Source organism: Mobula birostris, chromosome 11 (genome assembly GCF_030028105.1).
Source record: "Mobula birostris isolate sMobBir1 chromosome 11, sMobBir1.hap1, whole genome shotgun sequence".
NCBI classification, from domain to species: Eukaryota; Metazoa; Chordata; class Chondrichthyes; order Myliobatiformes; family Myliobatidae; genus Mobula; species Mobula birostris.
In genome coordinates, this window is record NC_092380.1 from 53745286 (window position 1) to 53766009 (window position 20724).

General features: G+C 40.8%; 1 protein-coding gene across 1 annotated transcript in view; it reads left to right on the top strand.

The window, feature by feature from the left end:
• LOC140205083 (N-acetyl-beta-glucosaminyl-glycoprotein 4-beta-N-acetylgalactosaminyltransferase 1-like) overlaps positions 1 to 20724 on the top strand; it is an 872662-nt gene that overhangs the window by 433826 nt on the left and 418112 nt on the right. Inside the window, exon 3 of the mRNA XM_072272248.1 lies at positions 15540 to 15653. Coding sequence (XP_072128349.1) covers positions 15540 to 15653 — 114 coding nt within the window. The remainder of the gene's footprint in view (positions 1 to 15539; positions 15654 to 20724) is intronic.

Consider the following 20724-nt stretch of genomic DNA (forward strand, 5'->3'; position numbering starts at 1 on the left):
CCAAAGGAAATTAGTGCTGTTAAAAGGAGGAGGACAATTAATTAAGATGAGGTTGTTGTGCATGGTCTCCTTTTAACATTTTCTTTATGATATCATGGACAGTCTAGAAGGAATTTATTAATTCAATAACCTTGGAAATGAGTTGGAAAATGTGTTAATGCTAGTTTATGAGTTAGAGTGATTTGGACTTAAGTTGACCAGTCAGTCCAAGAAAGTACAGTTAAAAATAGTTGTTATAGTAGATATAGAATACATGGTACAGTAGAAACCTTGAACATTATGCACACATGGAGTAGGTCTTTACCCAATTTCTGATTTTTGCATAATGGTCTTTTGGGCTTTTTTATTTCAGATGGGAGCCTGCAAAATGGCTACCGGTGTGAAATTTTTTTGTGGAATATATCATAGATCAACTGTCCATTCCTCCCACCATGTTTATGTAATCTCTGAACTTTTGAACGTTGAAAGTTATAGTTTACCCTCCAGTTATTAAGTTCTCTCCAGTTCATAACAAGATTAATTTTAAATGCACAATTTTCATCATCTGACTGGAAAGCAATGCAAAGTTAATGCTTCAGTTTGAAGAAACTTCAAATGGACTGGGAAAGAGATAACAAGGAGAATTTTAAGTTGCAGATGAAGAAGGGTCTTGCAAAAACAATCCTTGCATGCGATGTAGCAAGACCAAGGAACTAATTTTGGACATCAGGAATGGAAAACAGGGAGAACACACACCAGTCCTCGTTGAGTGGAAAGGGTGAGCAACTTCAAGTTCCTGGGTATCAACATCTCTGAAGATCTATCCTGTACCTAACATATTGATGCAGTTACGAAATAGACATACCAGCAGCTAAATTTCTTTCAACACACACAAAATGCTGGAGGAACTCAGCAGGCCAGGCAGCATCTATGGAAAAGAGTACAGTCAATGTTTCAGGCCAAAACCCTTCGGCAGGACTGGTTGCTATTGGTGTGTAATTTATTTGTGGAATGCATCACAGATCAACCAGTCCAGCATCTGCAGATTTTCTCTTGTTTGTGAGCTACAGTATGTCTCATTAGGAGTTTGTGGCGATTTGGTCTGTCACCAAAGGCTCCAGCAAATTTCTACTGCTGGAGAGTATTCTAACTGGTTGCATCGCTGTCCGGTATGGAAGTACCAAAGCACAGGATCAGAAAAAAGCTGCAATTGGTTGTTTCAAATCAAAAATGGAGATCCGTTCACTGGATCTTAAGTCTGTATATTAATAACTCAGCCATATAGGGGATGCACAATGGAGTGGCAAGTTTCAGAGAGGATTGGATGGATGAGGCAAAAGGAATATCAGTGATCGGTAAGGCCAAATTAAATGGAGCAGTTAGAGATGATTATACTTCTTACTCTGTGTTTTTTGATGCTATTGACAGAGCTGTAGGCCGTGCCCAGCAGGTCAGTTGGTATTTATGGGAGAGAAATACTAAGCTACTTTCACATATGGATGACCTACAGCAGAAAGGAGGAAGTTCTGATATAGAGAGAAAAAGCAAGTTGCCTTGGGTGGAAAATTTCATACAGTCTGGAAGCCTTCGATATAGCCAGACAGAAGATGTGTTGCTATTCCTTGAACTTGCATCGGGCTTCGATGCAATAGTGCAGGAAGCCACAGGCATAAAGGTCAAAGTGTGATGGTGAATTGCAATGGCAGGCAACAGTAGGCAGAGGGTAATTCTTGCATACCGGAAGCAATCACCCCATATAGGGCAGACAACATTGCCAACACCAAATGCACTAGAGTGGACTCCGTGCAGATAAGTCATTGCTCCATTCAGAAAGACTACTTGGGTCTCTGTAGAGAAGAAGTAAAAATCCAGAAGCTGCATCTCCTGAGGTTGCATGAGTATTTGGTGGGGGTTGAAAGTGCAGAAGTACAGAGCAGAATGTCATGGAGCAAGTGGTCCTTCCAAAGTGCTGAAAAGGCAGGAGAAGAAATATGTACCAGGTAGTGGAATCTTGAGATGCAAGAATTCTCATGACCAGACTGGTTGTGAAGAATTCATAAAGGAATTCTTCTTTCTGCTGTTTGATGTTATAGCATAATCTAGTCTGTTTGGAATATGAGTAATTTTATAAATGCAAGGACAGGAGCTGTTGTTCTGAACATTCTCAAATGATTTACAATTGCGGTCACATGATTTGCTAAAAGCTTTTCTGTTGAAAAACATACTGATATTCAGACAACTTGTCTCTCAGCCAAGGAGCAGAAACCCAGGATAATACCGTGCATGATGTTGATAGCAAAAAATAATTGGGGCAAGACTTGAGGTTAGGTTAAAAATAATATTCATTCAAGAGTTCAGTCCTGCAAATGTGTGAGTGAGCCTCCTGCTGAATTACACAGTGTCAATAGATTCCTTCCTAGTGCCAAACAGAAGCTAACAATCAATACCAGGAAATTACTGAAAGGCCATGACCCTACCATTCCAGCCCAATTGTCACCCATTGTTGAAATGATGCTGTTGAAATTTTCTGCATTACGAAGATGGCTGCTGTTAGTTCTGAAGGCATAGTTCTCACACTTCTCAAAAATGATTTAAAAACGTCAGGGCCATGACTCCAACGGTAGTTTGAATCTTTCCAACACTAATACACACGAGCTGTCTTTCAGAGAGACTTCATTTAAGTTGTTGCTCCACAGGGTTCTGAATTGCAATTGATTATATTTTTATATGTTGTCATATCTTTGTTTCCAAAGGGATTATTTGACATTACTATAACACGTTGGGTTTGGTTAGTCAAGTAATTTGTTATGAGGGAAGGTCTTGCTTCATCTAGTGCTAAAAATAGATTGTCATATTGTAGTCCTTCAGAGCTTTCAAAGCTGTGAGTGATTGTGTAAAGGTACAGGAAGAATAGTGGAAATTCTGGTAACATAGACCCAATTAAATCTATTTAAATATGAAGAGGGCAAAATCACTGTTTAATGCTGTGTAGATTTTATAGAGGTCTAAGGTGTTGGTGAGGCCATGTTTGAAGTATTGTGTGCAGTTTTGATCACCTCACCGCAGGACAGATGTCAATAAGATTGAAAGCGTGCAAAAAAAATTGCAAGTATGTTGCCAGGTCTGGAAGACCTGAGTTATAGGAAAAAGGCTGAATAGATTCGGACTTTATTCTCTGGAGCGTAGGAGAATGAGTGGAGATGTGAGAGAAATATACAGAATTCTGAGGAATATAGATAGAGTAAATGCAAGCAAGATTTTTTTTTCCAGTGAGGTTGGATGAGACTAGAACTAGAGGTCACAGGTTAAGGGTGAAAGGTGAAATATTTCAGGGGAACCTGAGGGGAACTTCTTCACTCAGAGGGTGGTCCAATTGTGGAATAAACTGCCAGCAGAAGTGATATATACGGGTTCAATTCCAACATTTAAGAGAAGTTTCTATACGTACATAGATAGGAGGGGAATAGTTAGCTATGGTCCAGGTGCACGTCAATGGAACTAGGCAGAGTAACAGTTCAGCATAGACTAGATGGGCAGAAGGGCCTGCTTCTGTGCTGAAGTGCTCTATGACTCTATAACTACAGTCTACAAAGTTTTATATGTATATACGTGCAGGTTTCTCAGAAGACTAGCATCGGGTACAGTGAGTAATTAGGAAAACAAACACAATGTTCAGATTTTTTGCAAGGGAAATTGAAACAAATAAATGGGAACAGTTTGCAGTAATATGGGATGTTGAAACTTCATTTGGGGTACTTCCTACTTAAAAGGCAGTTGATAATAGATTAAAAGCAATTCAGGACACTCTCACTAGACTAATCAGCAGATTAGAAGCAAATGCTATACTTGTAGCTGTTGGAGTTCAGAAAGATATATGGTAGTCTTGATAAAAATACATAAAATTCTGAGGGATGTCCTGACAGCCTAGAGGTGAAAAGGATATGTGCTCTTTTTGGAGAATTCTTGAATTCTTTTCTAGAATTAAATGTGACCACTTAAGAGCAAGGTGAATTTTTTTTTATTTCAAAAGGTTACTAATCTTTGGAACTCCCCTTAACGAACTCTCTCTATCAAACTTTCTGTCTCAGTCACTCAATCATCAATGGAAAAAGATTATTTATAAGGCAGAGTTTCAAGAAGAAATTGATAGAAATTCTTGATAAGCAAGGGATTGCAAAATTACTGCAAGAAGACAGGAAAACATAATTGAAGTTGTAATTAGCTTACACAAGCTGGCTCGAGTGATTGAGTGGTTACACTTATCTATAATTTACATGAACTGTATATTTGATGCAGTTGGTTAGCATTTTGAAATTAGTTCACAAAAAAGAGTGTATGCTCAATGGAGATTCAAGAGCCAAAGAGAAGCAGCATGAATTTGGAGTTAGAGGAAAAGCATTGAATTGAGAAGGAAATGGAAGCCAAGCATGTTGAACTGAATATCCAGAGTATAATGGTGCTGTAATGGAAGAAGGGGTGGAAGAGAGTGGAGCAGGTGGAACAGAAAAGATTTTGTTGAAAAGTTAAGGTCATGAATAAGGAACAGTTTATTTCAGAAAGTTTAGGAGATGGGAAAATATATGAGTCAACATGTAAGAAGGTGGATTTGGGATTTTTGGCAATTAGGAAGGCTTCTACAAATTAAGACTTCATAGTTTCTCCACTTAATGGTTTTCAGCGTGGATAATTGCACAATATGACTTCTTGTAAGGCTTTTAAGGATTATTTTATGGAATCTGCTCAGTCATTGTTAAATTTCTGGCTAGTGTTCAAGAAGTGTAACATCTGCTTCTCACTTATAGTCCCAGCTAGAGCAGCACTGAAGAAAAGGAAGACTGGCATAAAGTAGAGAACATTTAAAATATTACTATTCTTCTGTGGTGTTGAGTGTTACTGTAAAGGTCAATTGTAGTACTCCAAGTTGTTAGATTAGGAATGCCCTTAGGAAATTAGGGAGAATCTGAAAATTCTTCAAAAGCCTATAACGATACATAAAAATAATACTAACTTACAGTTGTTGGCCAAAATCTAATATAGACTAGTGAAATGTGTCTGGTCCTTCAGTTTATTTGATTTAATTTTGAGATGGAATGCAAAACAGGTCCTTCCAGCCTTTCGAGATGCACTGGCCAGCAATCCCGATTTAATTCCAGCCTAATAATGGGACAATTTATAATAATCAATTCACCTTTGTAGTGTGGGAGGAAACCAGGGCACCCAGAGGAAACCCATGCAGTTATGGGGAGAACATACAAACTCCTTACAGACAGTGGTGGGAATTGAACCTATGTCGCTGGTACTGTAAAGTGTGCTATCCACTATGCTACCATGCTTGTATGGCTATGTATTTTTCTAACAGCTATCAACAGCCCTCATATAGTGCTGTGAAAGCACAACTGTTGTTTCTCTCTTTGTTGATCCTTGAATGAGTAGTAAGTGCTTCTGATGCTCTGCCAGAGAGAGTGGAGGAAGAAGATGATAGCAAGATTTAAGAGGCATTTAGGCAGACACGTGAACAGACAGTGAATAGAGGGATATGGATTATGTATAGTTTAAATCTGCATCGTGGTTGGCACAGTCACGATGGGCCAAAGGGCATGTTCCACATTGTTCCATGTTCTTTGAGCTCCTGCTCAGTGGTTGTAACCTTAGGTCTGAAGCAGATGTTGTACTTTGTTAGCAATACAGTCATTGTCCAGTGTGCCTGAGAGGTTGCCTTTTAACGTCTGCTGGAAGATTATAAAATGTAATTCCTCTCTGGCACCTTGTGTGCACTGGTCTGCTTAACCCTGGTTAATGTGATTTCACCTCTAAAGTCTGAAACCGGTCTATTCTTTGAACTTAGAGCCTGCAAATGATCTCGGGCACTTTGATGTGAAAATTCTGCTTAAAAGTAAGTAAATGATTTTAATAAAAATGTTAGAAATTCCTCATTTCAATGTGAAATGTAATAATCAGAATTTGAAACAGAAAGAAGACTAAAGTCCAGCCACGTCATTCTTATTGCTAACATCTGTATTGTACTGTCTCAGTACTTTTATATATGTGTGCTGTAGCACTTTTTTTTATTTGCAGTTATTTTGTAAATAACACTATTCTTTGCATTTCTGGTCAGATGCTAAATGCATTTCATTGGCTTTGTGTCTGTACTCGGCACGATGACAATAAAGCTTAATCTAATCCAATCTAATCTAATCCTAAATGGGGAATAATCATTGTATGTTGATAGATTTATAAATTCATAGAAGTATACACAACACTGTATCAAATCCTTGAGCCCAGCTCATCCCTGTTACCCCCAATATGCCTATCTACACTGATCCTATTTGGCCCAAGACGCTCTCGAACTTCCCTATCCATGTACTGTACTTTTCCAGATGTATTTCAAATGTTGTAAATCTATCTGTCTCTACCACCCCCTCAGACAGCTCACTCCAAGCATCCATCTCTATGTGTAAAAAAAATTGCCCCTTAGATCCCTTTTAAATCTCCCCCATCCCACCTTAAGCCAATGCCTTGTGGTTTTAGATTTCCCTATCTGGAAACAAGACTGTGATTACCTCCATTATCATTTTGCAAACCTCTCCCCTCAAAACAATCACCTTCAGTCCCTGTCACTCTAGGGAAAGCAGGTGAAGCTGATCCAATTGCTCCTTGTAACTCAAGTACCGAAGTTCAGGCAACATCTTGTGAAACCTTTCTGCAGCTTGTCTAATTTAACCACATGCTTCCAATAGGGTGTTCACCAGAACTACAAAAGGTATTCCAGGTACAGCCTAACCAATGATTTGTGCAACTGTACCATGATGCCCCTACTCCTATATTCAGTACCTCAGCAGAGGAAGTTCAAAGTAAATGTATTATCAAAGTATATATATGGCACCATAAACAACCCCGAGATTTGTTTTCTTGCAGGCATACTCAGACAATCCAAGAAACTTAATAGGATCAATGAAAGATCACACTCAACAGGGTGGATAAATACTCAATGTGCAAAAGACAACAAACTGCGTAAATACAAAAGGGAAAAAAGAAATGAGGGATAAATAAATAAGCACTAAATATCGAGAACATGAGATGAAAAGTCCTCGAAAATGAGTCCATAGGTTGTGGGAACATTTCAAAGATGGGGCAAGTGAAGTTGAGTGAAGTTATCCCCTTTGCTTCAAGAGCCAGATGGTTGAGGTGTAATAACTGTTCCTGGACCTGGTAGTGTGGGCCCTGAGGCTCCTGTACCTTTTTTCTGAAGGTAGCAGTGAAAAGAGAGCATTGCAATGGTGGTGGGAGTCGTTGATGATGGATGCTCATTTCCTGCAACAGCGTTTCTGTGTAGATGTGCCCAGTGGTGGGGAGGGCTTTACCCATGATGGACTTAGCCATACACACTATTTTTGTAGGATTTTTCATTCAAGGGCATTGGTGCTTCCATACCAGGCTGTCATTCACGCAGTAGAGGTGCTGCTGTGCTTTCTTTGTAATTGCACTTGCATGCTGGGCCAGGCCAGGTCCTATGAAACACTGAGGCAGGCATATCATGCCACCTCTTCACCACTTTCAGGGAACCATGTACGTGCATCCCAAATTTTATTTGCTTAAGAAGCATAGGGCCCTGCCATCCACAATGACTGCGGGTACACCTGGTAAGGCCCCAGGGATTTATCCATCTTTATGCGCTTCAATACTATCAACATCTTCTTCATTGTAATGTCTATATGCTTCAAGATATCATAGTTCTCATCCCTGAACTCATTCCTTTTCCATGGTAAATGCAGATGAGAGGTATTTATTTAAAACTTTGTCTGTCTCTTGTGGCTCCACATACAGATTATCCTAACTGACTTTTAAGGGGATCTATTGTATCCCTTGACTCCTTTTTGTTCTTAATGTACTTACAGAATGTTTTAGGATTCTCCTTTACCTTAGTTTCCAGAGATATCTCTTGCCTCTCTTTCCTCTCCTAATTTTCTTGGTAAGAATATTCCTATAATCCTTTGAGAGACTTGGTTTATCGCAGATGCCTATATTGAAGTATGCCCCCTTTTTCCTGATCAAAGCTCCTCATGTACCATGTTCCTTGATTCTGCCAGCATTGCCCTTCACTCTGACAGGAACATGCAGACCTTGAATTCTCCTTATCTTGCATTTAAAAGCCTCCATTTGTCAGACATCCTTTACTTGCCTGAGAGCCCCTTCCAGTCAAATTTTGCAAGTTCCCATCTAATGCCATCAACATTCGGACTTTAAATTGTGAACCAGTGCTATCTTGAAACTTATAGAATTATGGTCTCTTTTATTAGAGTGAAGTAGTACTGCCTTATTTCACAAGATAATTGCATTATTTGAGCAAAATTGTTTTATTTGAAGCTGCAGAGAAAAAATAACTACCTTCAGATCTATGATAGTGAAATAAAGCCCAGGTGAATTTTCACATGGTTATATATCAAACTTTTATCACTTCCTCTTCATAATAATTCATAATTCATTTTGTCTCTTCGAACTGGGGTGCCATTCTACTTCTTCTGAGCACTCGCAGCTTCTAGACGTACCAATTACACAATATAAATGACCTGGATGAGGAAGTGGAGGGATGGGTTAGTAAATTTGCTGATGACACAAAGGTTGGAGGTGTTGTGGATAGTGTGGAGGGCTGTCAGAGGTTACAGTGGGACATTGATAGGATGCAAAACTGGGCTAAGAAGTGGCAGATGGAGTTCAACCCAGATAAGTGTGAAGTGGTTCATTTTGATAGGTCAAATATGATGGCAGAATATAGTATTAATGGTAAGACTCTTGGCAGTGTGGAGGATCAGAGGGATCTTGGGGTCCGAGTCCATAGGACGTTCAAAGCATTTGCGCACATTGACTCTGTGGTTAAGAAAGTGTAAGGTGTATTGGCCTTCATCAATTGTGGAATTGAATTTAGGAGCCGAGAGGTAATGTTTCAGCTATATAGGACCCTGGTCAGACCCCACTTGGAGTACTGTGCTCAGTTCTGGTTGCCTCACGACAGGAAGGATTTGGAAACTATAGAAAGGGTGCAGAGGAAATTTACAAGGATGTTGTCTGGATTGGGGAGCATGCCAGGTTGAATGAACTCAGCCTTTTCTCCTTGGAGCAACGGAGGATGAGAAGTGACCTGATAGATGTGTGTAAGATGATGAGAGGCATTGATGGTGTGGATAGTCAGAGGCTTTTTCCCAGGGCTGAAATGGTTGCCACAAGAGGACACAGGTTTAAGGTGCTGGGGAGTAGGTACAGAGGAGATGTCAGGGGTAAGTTTTGTACTCAGAGAGTGGTGAGTGCGTGGAATGGGCTGCCGGCAATGGTGGTGGAGGTGGATACGATAGGGTCTTTTAAGAGACTTTTGGATAGGTACATGGAGCTTGGGAAAATAGAGGGCTATAGGTAAGCCTAGTAATGTGTAAGGTAGAGACATGTTCGGCACAACTTTGTGGGCCGAAGGGCCTGTATTGTGCTGTAGGTTTTCTATGTTTCTATATCCTAGGCTTCTGTGCTTTTATTCATGCAGATGTTGCCCTGCCTGATGCCACTTGAAAATCATGCTCAATTAAACTTCCAAATAACCTTTGAGCTTTAAGTTGATTGAACAATTCCTAAATCATAAATCTCTTTAGGAAATAATGTTTGGAAAGTGAATGTTGCAATCACATGAAACTGTTTTGGTTATTAGTTTACGGAGAAGCAAGGCTAGTAAAAAAGTGAATGTGATTGTGTTACCAAAACATTGATAAGGACAGGGAGATTGAATATGAGAGTAGCCAAGCAAGAAATATTGAACAGACTATAAAATTTCTACAGAGATATAAAAAGTAAAGTAAAACTGGAATATGCTAGATACATTCAGCGGGTTAAGCAGTTTATGAGGGAAGAAACGCAGAGATAATATTAAGCTAATGTTAATATGGATCACTTGCAGACTGAGACAGGAAAAATTGTGCTGAGGAATGAGACGCTGGAATGAAAAATCAAAAATGCTGTGCGGCTATCTTAATGGAGTAGAGCAATACATCTAAAGTGAATAAGGAGCTAAAAGGAATATGTATTTGGAAACATTACTGTTGGAGAAAATAATGGCAGTGAAAGATGATAAATACCATGTCATAGTGATCTGCATCCTAGGATTTTGAAAGGGGTGGCTATGGAGAGGGTGGGTGTGCTGGTTGTCCACCTTTCCACATTCTATTGATTCGAGTATCGTTCCCATACATTGGAATATAGCAAATGTAATCAACATCCAATAGGGAAGGGAGTGTAAAAGCTAGTAGAAAATTGCTGTAATTTACGATTGAAGAAATGGTAACAGGGCACTCAATAACATTACGAATGGGCAGAGTCAATGTAAATTTATGAAAAGGAAAATTATGCTTGACATATCTGTTTTATCAGGTTGTAACCAGCAGAACAGATAAAATGAATCAATACCCCATGTTGTGTATTTTGTCTTTGGAATGCCTTCCATGAAGTGCCATGTAAAAGAATATTAAACAGAATGGGAGTGCATAATATTCTGGATAATATGTTGGTGTGAATTGAGGTTAGTTCAAGTAAGAGGAAAAAGAATAGGAACAAATGAGCCTTTTACAAATTGGGAGGTTGTGACTAACAAAGTGCTTCAGGGATCAGTGTGTGGGTGGGGTGGGCTCTATTATTTACTGTCTTTAACAATTTCGATAAAGTAACCATGTGTAATGCATCCAAATTTGCTGTAGAAAGGCTTTGGTAGACATAGGTAGGTTAACCTAATGAGGAATGACGTAGCATATTGAATATAAAATTCCATATGTTCGTGATGCGGCCTCCTCTACATTGGTGAGACCCACCATAAATTGAGGCTTCATTTTGGCGAGCACCTCCACACCATTTGCCACAAGCAGGACTTCCGAGTGGCCAAGCATTTTAATTCCAAATCCCATTCCTGTTCCGATATGTTGATCCATGGCCTCCTCTTGAAGCCACCCTCATGGTGGAGGAGTAACACCTTATATTCCACCTAGATAGCCTCCAACCTGATGGCATGGATATCAAGTTCTCCTTCTGGTGAACAAATTCACTCTCTCCCTCTATTTGCCACTCTGACCTTTCCCTTCTTCTCACCTGCCTATTACTTCCCCTGGATCACCTTCTTCTTCACTTTCTCCTGTGGTCCACTCTCCTGTCCTTTCAGATTCTTTCTTCTCCAACCCTTGACCTTTCCCACCCACCTGGCTTCACCTATCACCTTCCAGCTAGCCTCCTTCCCCTCCCCCCCACCTTTTTATTCTGGCACCTTCCCCCTCCCTTCTCAATCCTAAAGAAGGGTCTCGGTCTGAAACATCAACTGTTTATGCCCTTCTATAGATGCTGCCTGACTTGTTGAGTTCCTCCAGCATTTTGTGAGTGCTGCTCAGAAATATAATAATGAAAAAATATGAGAGATTGAGAAGGTTGATCCCTTACAAAAGGAAATACTTGGGAGAGCTAAGCAAATTAACTCCAGATGATGGATTTATTGCATGAGGCGGATTAAGCAGCTTGTGCCTATGTTCTCTAACATTCATACAGGTGATTACATATCAGATATGTGCTGAAATTTGCAAATTTCTTATGTACTTGGTTATATAGATGCAGTGATCGCATTTCTTCTGGTGTCTAGAACCAGCAGCCACAACCACAAAATAAAGGGTCAGTCATTCAAGACAGAGATAAGAAGAAATTTCTTTACTCGGAGAGTAACGCGTTTTGGGAATTCTCTAACCAAGGAGGTTGTGGAGATTTATTATCTCAGAGTAGTCAATGCTAGCAAATTTGTTTAGATATTAAGCGAATCAAGAAATATAAGGTTAGTGTAGGAACAGGCCGTTGAAATAATAGATCAGCTGTGATCTTATTAAATATAGAAGAGCAAGCACAAGGGGCTGAATGGCCTGTTGCTCCTCCTGTATTCTGTGTTTGAAGAATGAGATGAAAATTGAAAGGGAAGTCCTGTGCCCACTATCATTGGAGTAGACCAGCTTGATATACGGCTTGTCTCTGTGCTGTGACTGTTTTGTAATCTTTGTTACCATTTCTGGAAATCTCTTAATGCTACCAATGTTTTGGAGCTCTGGGACTCCCATTTATTTCTCTCTGTGGAGAGGGCAAAACTGTAAAGAGCGCTTGAAATTAATGATGAGGAAGAGATTGGCAGATGATTCGGGAGAGGATAAAATCTATAACAGTAAAAGAAACGTTATAACTGCAGAGCAAAATAATTTTGAATTACAAAAAATAATGTGTATTGGGGGGTATTTGTGGTTAAGATAATATCAGAAAACAAAATTAAGAAATTAAAGGCAATTAATGTGAAATTTGAAGTACTTGCTACAGAAGGTAGAAATAGATGGTTTTGATCCACTGGTCAGTGCAGAAAGTCAGCCGCAGAATGACTGTTAAGAAATAAATATCTGTAGTATATGAAGAACAATTGATAAATTGAAAAATGGGGAATTGGTGTGGGACTGTGAGAGGGATGGGCTTGGGTGTGAACAGAAGAGACCAAATACCCTAGATGAGAACATCAAGATGTAGAATCTCATAGTGAATTTGTGGAGCTGATTCATGGAGTTTCATTATTATATTTCATGGATACGGCTTACGCAGCATTTTGCCCCTAATGCATCTGGATGGCAGCAGAGAACAGGCAGCACACATGGTTCATCTCCAAAGTACTCGGTACAGTATACACTTCCATAGCTGGCGATGGAATGGCTATCAGGCAAAGCATTTCCGAAGCTTATGCCATGATATAGCCTGTCTTTCATCACCACCAAGATGAATTTTTATTCCATGCAGAAAGACTTGAACTGCAAGGCCAGTTGATATAGCTTCTAGGCAGCAGTTATCTTATTCAATAGCAGCACACACAAAACACTGGATGAGGGAATTAAATGCAGCTTTTCCAAGTTTGCGGATGACATGAAGCTGGGCGGCAGTGTTAGCTGTGAGGAGGATGCTAAGAGGATGCAGGGTGACTTGGATAGGTTAGGTGAGTGGGCAAATTCATGGCAGATGAAATTTAATGTGGATAAATGTGAAGTTATCCACTTTGGTGGCAAAAACAGGAAAACAGATTATTATCTGAATGGTGGCCGATTAGGAAAAGGGGAGGTGCAACGAGACCTGGGTGTCATTATACACCAGTCATTGAAAGTGGGCGTGCAGGTACAGCAGGCGGTGAAAAAGGCGAATGGTATGCTGGCATTCATAGCAAGAGGATTCGAATACGGGAGCAGGGAGGTACTACTGCAGTTGTACAAGGCCTTGGTGAGACCACACCTGGAGTATTGTGTGCAGTTTTGGTCCCCTAATCTGAGGAAAGATATCTTTGCCATAGAGGGAGTACAAAGAAGGTTCACCAGATTGATTCCTGGGACGGCAGGGCTTTCATATGATGTAAGACTGGATGAACTAGGCTTATACTCGTTGGAATTTAGAAGATTGAGGGGGGATCTGATTGAAATGTATAAAATCCTAAAGGGATTGGACAGGCTAGATGCAGGAAGATTGTTCCCGATGTTGGGGAAGTCCAGAACGAGGGGTCACAGTTTGAGGATAAAGGGGAAGCCTTTTAGGACTGAGATTAGGAAAAAGTTCTTCACACAGAGAGTGGTGAATCTGTGGAATTCTCTGCCACAGGAAACAGTTGAGGCCAGTTCATTGGCTATATTTAAGAGGGAGTTAGATATGGCCCTTGTGGCTAAAGGGATCAGGGGATATGGAGGGAAGGCTGATACAGGGCTCTGAGTTGGATGATCAGCCATGATCATACTGAATGGCGATGCAGGCTCGAAGGGCCGAATGGCCTACTCCTGCACCTATTTTCGATGTTTCTATGTTTCTATGAACTCAGCAGGCCAGGCAGCATCTATGGAAATGCGAATACGGTTGACGTATTGGGTCAAGACCCTTAATCAGGACTCTTTTCCATAGATGCTGCCTGGCCTACTGAGTTCCTCCAGTATTTTGTGTGTGTTACTTTGGATTTCCAGCAGCTCCAGACTTGCTGATGTTTGTGGTCTTATTCAGTACTTCACATTGTCCATCATCTGTCTGACCATCGTCCATTCTGTGATATCCTACTGGCTGTCCACTATCATTCAAACCCCAAGACGAAAACACCATAAAATGATAGAACAATTAACTTAGTCTTTGTGTTAGCACGTCCCAGGATTTGAAAATTCAGATATTTATGGAGAAATAACTGAAGACCCTAAGGTCAAAAGCTCTACTATGATATTAAGTTAAAAAGACGATGGAAGTAAACCCATAATATTTCTGATTGCACTTTACTGAACATAAGAAGATGCAATTTTATATCTGGCCATGCCGTTGTTAAAGCAACCTTAAGGGCTTGTTGCCTTAGCTGAATTTAATACTAAGTCTTAAGAGCAATAGAAAAATGACTAAAAAGTCACTCTTCAAAAATAAAACTTGTATAGATTGAATAAAACTCAGTATTTCATTAACTGTTATTCTCATTTGGCATATTATTATCACTTTGCTTGAATAATTTGTTGAATTATTAGTTTTTCATCCTTTCTATCAATAATGAGACTGCTGTGAGCATCTCTTTAGTTCACCTGCTTTGCCTGATCAAAACAGTCCACCTTTTGTCAGTGCCCTAATTTGCAAAGCCTTTGGACGAATTAATAATAGGAATTTAACTCCTTTAGGAAAGATCATTTCAAATACTTTTTGTGCTTTTCTGCATCATTACAATTGCTGCATCTTTGAAGTTATTCAATTAAAGCATTGTTGGTTGTCTGAGCCTTCCAGCTCTCGGGAAAGAGTGATGGCTTTCTGATGTCAGATTTGAAAGAGGTCATCATATTGATCCCTAAATTTTCGAGAAAGAACAGACTGCAAAGGCTTTTTGTTCAAAATTTCCCTATCTTAAGATGAATTCAATACTGCTGGAAACATCTCCCTGTTTTCCTGAAGGAACTGCCATTAAACTGAACCTCTTGTTAAGATCAACAGCAGTCGACTTTCACAGGATGACTTTCATGCTGAGGTCCATCTCTCAGGAACTCCACTGCCTCTCTGCTTCCATGCTGCTTCTGTAACATCTCCATAGAGCAGTGGTTTCCAACCCGGGGTCCATGGACCGCTCGGTTAATAATAGGGGTCCATGCCATAAAACATATTGGGAACCATGCCATCGAATCCTCGAGGGATGCAGAGATCCAGACCATCAACTGCCCATTTACAATCATCTCGCATTAATCCCATATTTTATTCTCCATACACTCTCATCAATTCCCTTAGATTTTACATACTAGAGGCAACTTGCAGTGGCCATTTAACCTTGCAGAATCACAGAGAAGCAGAAGCTCAGAAGAGCAGAATTTCAGAGTAGCAGAATCTTTGCAAATACATTAAAGGGAATGCAGTAACCAAAGACTGATGAAATGACAAATGGTTGTAATTAATGTGATGTCGTCCCAATTTGCATCTGGGATATATTCCAGGATTGTTTGTTTGGTAGCTTGTGATGGATAACCTCTTGTTTTATTTGACAGCTAGATTCATCGAGCAAAAATGGTAGACCTTCCCAAGGTGAGCTTCATGGGTACCCAAGAGGATCCAGACAGACTTTGAACTTGACGCAAGTATGCTTGCCATGGAAGCCAGAGGTGAGAGTCAGAAGCAGAATATATGACATTACCATGCATAAAACTAACCATGAGTCCTTTGTAGTTGCACTTAACAGTTAATTCCAGTTAGGCACCCCATCCCATCTCTCCTCTGATGTTTACAGAAGAGGCGTGAAAACGTTCAGCAATTGACCATGAGCCAATAATGATGGATGAAACATAGAAACATAGAAAATAGGTGCAGGAGTAGGCCATTCGGCCCTTCGAGCCTGCACCACCATTTATTATGATCATGGCTGATCATCCAACTCAGAACCCTGCACCAGCCTTCCCTCCATACCCCCTGATCCCCGTAGCCACAAGGGCCATATCTAACTCCCTCTTAAATATAGCCAAAGAACTGGCCTCAACTGTTTCCTGTGGCAGAGAATTCCACAGATTCACCACTCTCTGTGTGAAGAACTTTTTCCTAATCTCAGTCCTAAAAGGCTTCCCCCTTTTCCTCAAACTGTGACCCCTCGTTCTGGACTTCCCCAACATCGGGAACAATCTTCCTGCATCTAGCCTGTCCAATCCCTTTAGGATTTTATACATTTCAATCAGATCCCCCCTCAATCTTCTAAATTCCAACGAGTACAAACCTAGTTCATCCAGTCTTTCTTCATATGAAAGTCTTGCCATCCCAGGAATCAATCTGGTGAACCTTCTTTGTACTCCCTCTATGGCAAGGATGTCTTTCCTCAGATTAGGGGTCCAAAACTGCACACAATACTCCAGGTGTGGTCTCACCAAGGCCTTGTACAACTGCAGTAGTACCTACCTGCTCCTGTACTCGAATCCTCTTGCTATAAATGCCAGCATACCATTCGCCTTTTTCACCGCCTGCTGTACCTGCATGCCCACTTTCAATGACTGGTGTATAATGACACCCAGGTCTCGTTGCACCTCCCCTTTTCCTAATTGGCCACCATTCAGATAATAATCTGTTTTCCTATTTTTGCCACCAAAGTGGATAACTTCACATTTATCCACATTAAATTGCATCTGCCATGAATTTGCCCACTCACCCAACCTATCCAAGTCACCCTGCGTCCTCTTAGCATCCTCCTCACAGCAAACACTGCCACCCAGCTTCGTGTCATCCGCAAACTTGGAGATGCTGCATTTAATTCCCTCATCCAAGTCATTAATATATATTGTAAACAACTGGGGTCCCAGCACTGAGCCTTGCGGTACCCCACTAGTCACTGCCTGCCATTCTGAAAAGGTCCCGTTTATTCCCACTCTTTGCTTCCTGTCTGCTAACCAATTCTCTATCCACATCAATACCTTACCCCCAATACCGTGTGCTTTAAGTTTGCACACTAATCTCCTGTGTGGGACCTTGTCAAAAGCCTTTTGAAAATCCAAATATACCACATCCACTGGTCCTCCCCTATCCACTCTACTAGTTACATCCTCAAAAAATTCTATGAGATTCGTCAGACATGATTTTCCTTTCACAAATCCATGCTGACTTTGTCCGATCATTTCACCGCTTTCCAAATGCACTGTTATCATATCTTTGATAACTGACTCCAGCAGTTTCCCCACCACCGACGTTACGCTAACCGGTCTATAATTCCCCGGTTTCTCTCTCCCTCCTTTTTTAAAAAGTGGGGTTACATTAGCCACCCTCCAATCCTCAGGAACTAGTCCAGAATCTAACGAGTTTTGAAAAATTATCACTAATGCATCCACTATTTCTTGGGCTACATCCTTAAGCACTCTGGGATGCAGACCATCTGGCCCTGGGGATTTATCTGCCTTTAATCCCTTCAATTTACCTAACACCACTTCCCTACTAACATGTATTTCGCTCAGTTCCTCCATCTCACTGGACCCTCTGTCCCCTACTATTTCTGGAAGATTATTTATGTCCTCCTTAGTGAAGACAGAACCAAAGTAATTATTCAATTGGTCTGCATGTCCTTGCTCCCCATAATCAATTCACCTGTTTCTGTCTGTAGGGGACCTACATTTGTCTTTACCAGTCTTTTCCTTTTTACATATCTATAAAAGCTTTTACAGTCAGTTTTTATGTTCCCTGCCAGTTTTCTCTCATAATCTTTTTTCCCCTTCCTAATTAAGCCCTTTGTCTTCCTCTGCTGAACTCTGAATTTCTCCCAGTCCTCAGGTGAGCCACTTTTTCTGGCTAATTTGTATGCTTCTTTGGAATTGATACTATCCCTAATTTCTCTTGTCAGCCACTGGTGCACTACCTTCCTTGATTTATTCTTTTGCCAAACTGGGATGGACAATTGTTGTAGTTCATCCATGCGATCCTTAAATGCTTGCCATTGCATATCCACCGTCAATCCTTTAAGTGTCATTTGCCAGTCTATCTTAGCTAATTCATGTCTCATACCTTCAAAGTTATCCCTCTTTAAGTTCAGAACCTTTGTTTCTGAATTAACTATGTCACTCTCCATCTTAATGAAGAATTCCACCATATTATGGTCACTCTTACCCAAGGGGCCTCTCACGACAAGATTGCTAATTAACCCTTCCTCATTGCTCAAAACCCAGTCAAGAATAGCCTGCTCTCTAGTTGGTTCCTCGACATGTTGGTTCAAAAAACCATCCCGCATACATTCTAAGAAATCCTCTTCCTCAGCACCTTTACCAATTTGGTTCACCCAATCTACATGTAGATTGAAGTCACCCATTATAACTGCTGTTCCTTTGTTGCACACATTTCTAATTTCCTGTTTAATACCATCTCCGACCTCACTACTACTGTTAGGTGGCCTGTACACAACTCCCACCAGCGTTTTCTGCCCTTTAGTGTTACCCATATCGATTCCACATCTTCCCGGCTTATGTCCTTCCTTTCTATTGCATTAATCTCATCTTTAACCAGCAACGCCACCCCACCTCCTTTTCTTTCATGTCTATCCCTCCTGAATATTGAATGGATATTGGATGGTGTTGTTTAACTGTATTACATAAGGAAGTGCATGAGTCACTGCCACTGTTTCAGCTTTTTTAGGGAAATGGTGCATGAAGTGTTAAAAAACAGAGTCAAAAATTTCTGTTTGAGTCAAATCTTCCCCAAGCCCGTACGTGTTTTATCTAACTACAGACAAAATCAAGCTTTATAATAGATCTCATTTTAGAATCAAATTACATTTTGTTTTGAAGTAACCTTCCTCATTTTGGTTATTTTCATTCTATGTCAGTATAATTACTCTTTGTAACAGCTGCTGTTCCTTCTTTGGATGATTTGCAAAGGCATACATGTTCGTTTGAAGTCTTTCTGTGTATGACCAATGTAAATGCCATCTTTGATATTGGCTGTGAGGGGCAGGTTTATATTTACTCAATCAGAAATGAGGACAGAATTAAATCCCCAACATTCTCACTCTTAAGTTCATTTATGTTTACTTTTCTCTAAACTCAAAGTTGCCTAACTCTGTGAACCTGTGATGACATCTGTTTGTGCCTTTTTGATTGAATCTCGTCCTTTTCTTGTTTTCCACACTGTACAGTGTGGACCTTGGGCCTTGGCTTAGATCAGGGTTTCTCAATAGGGTTCTGCGGAACACTAGGAATTTTATGAGAGATCGTGATTTTAAAAAAAACACGTTTTTTGAACTTTGCACGACACTAGTGCTTACAGTGGTGGGCAGTGACCGAGCAGCACTGTTAGTAATTTTGTTGGACTTCTCCAAGCCTAGTATAGCAGTGCACAGTAGGACCGTGTTTTTGATGCAAGATGGGGGAGGCCGTTAATAATTGGTGCGTGCTGTATTGCACAGAGGAGAGGACGGTATGCTGATAATTGGTGAGCACTGTATTGTATAGAGGGGAAGATGGTAGGCTGATAATTGTGAGTGTTGTATTGCACAGAGGGGAGGATGGTAGGCTGATAATTGTGAGTGTTGTATTGCACAGAGGGGAGGATGTTAGGCTGATAATTGTGAGTGTTGTATTGCACAGAGGGGAGGATGTTAGGCTGATAATTGTGAGTGCTGTATTGCACAGAGGGGAGGATGGTAGGCTGATAATTGAGTGTTGTATTGCACAGAGGTGAGGATGTTAGGCTGATAATTGTGAGTGTTGTATTGCACAGAGGGGAGGATGGTAGGCTGATAATTGTGAGTGCTGTATTGCACAGAGGGGAGGATGGTAGGCTGATAATTGTGAGCGTTGTATTGCACAGAGGTGAGGATGTTAGGCTGATAATTGTGAGTGCTGTATTGCACAGAGGGGAGGATGTTAGGCTGATAATTGTGCGTGTTGTATTGCACAGAGGGGAGGATGGTAGGCTGATAATTGTGAGTGTAGTATTGCACAGAGGGGAGGATGGTAGGCTGATAATTGTGAGTGTTGTATTGCACAGAGGGGAGGATGTTAGGCTGATAATTGTGAGTGCTGTATTGCACAGAGGGGAGGATGGTAGGCTGATAATTGTGAGTGTTGTATTGCACAGAGGTGAGGATGTTAGGCTGATAATTGTGTGTGTTGTATTGCACAGAGGGGAGGATGGTAGGCTGATAATTGTGAGTGTTGTATTGCACAGAGGGGAGGATGGTAGGCTGATAATTGTGAGTGTTGTATTGCACAGAGGTGAGGATGTTAGGCTGATAATTGTGTGTGTTGTATTGCACAGAGGGGAGGATGGTAGGCTGATAATTGTGAGTGTTGTATTGCACAGAGGGGAGGATGGTAGGCTGATAATTGTGAGTGCTGTATTGCACAGAGGGGAGGATGGTAGGCTGATAATTGTGAGTGCTGTATTGCACAGAGGGGAGGATGGTAGGCTGATAATTGGTGAACTTTGTATTGAACGGAGGGGAGGATGGTAGGCTGATAATGAGCACTGTATTGCACCGAGGGGAAGACGGTGTGCTGATGGTGAGCACTGTATTGCACGGAGGGGAGGATGGTAGGCTGAAGGTGAGCACTGTATTGCAAGGAGGGGAGGATGGTAGGCTGATGAGGATTGTGAAGTGTATTTTCGAGCATGGAATGGAGACCTAACTTGGACTGTGATGTCAGCTTCTCCCTCACAAACTACCTCCCTCAACTTCCTCTTATGTGACACCAACTGACTTATGGGAGTGAA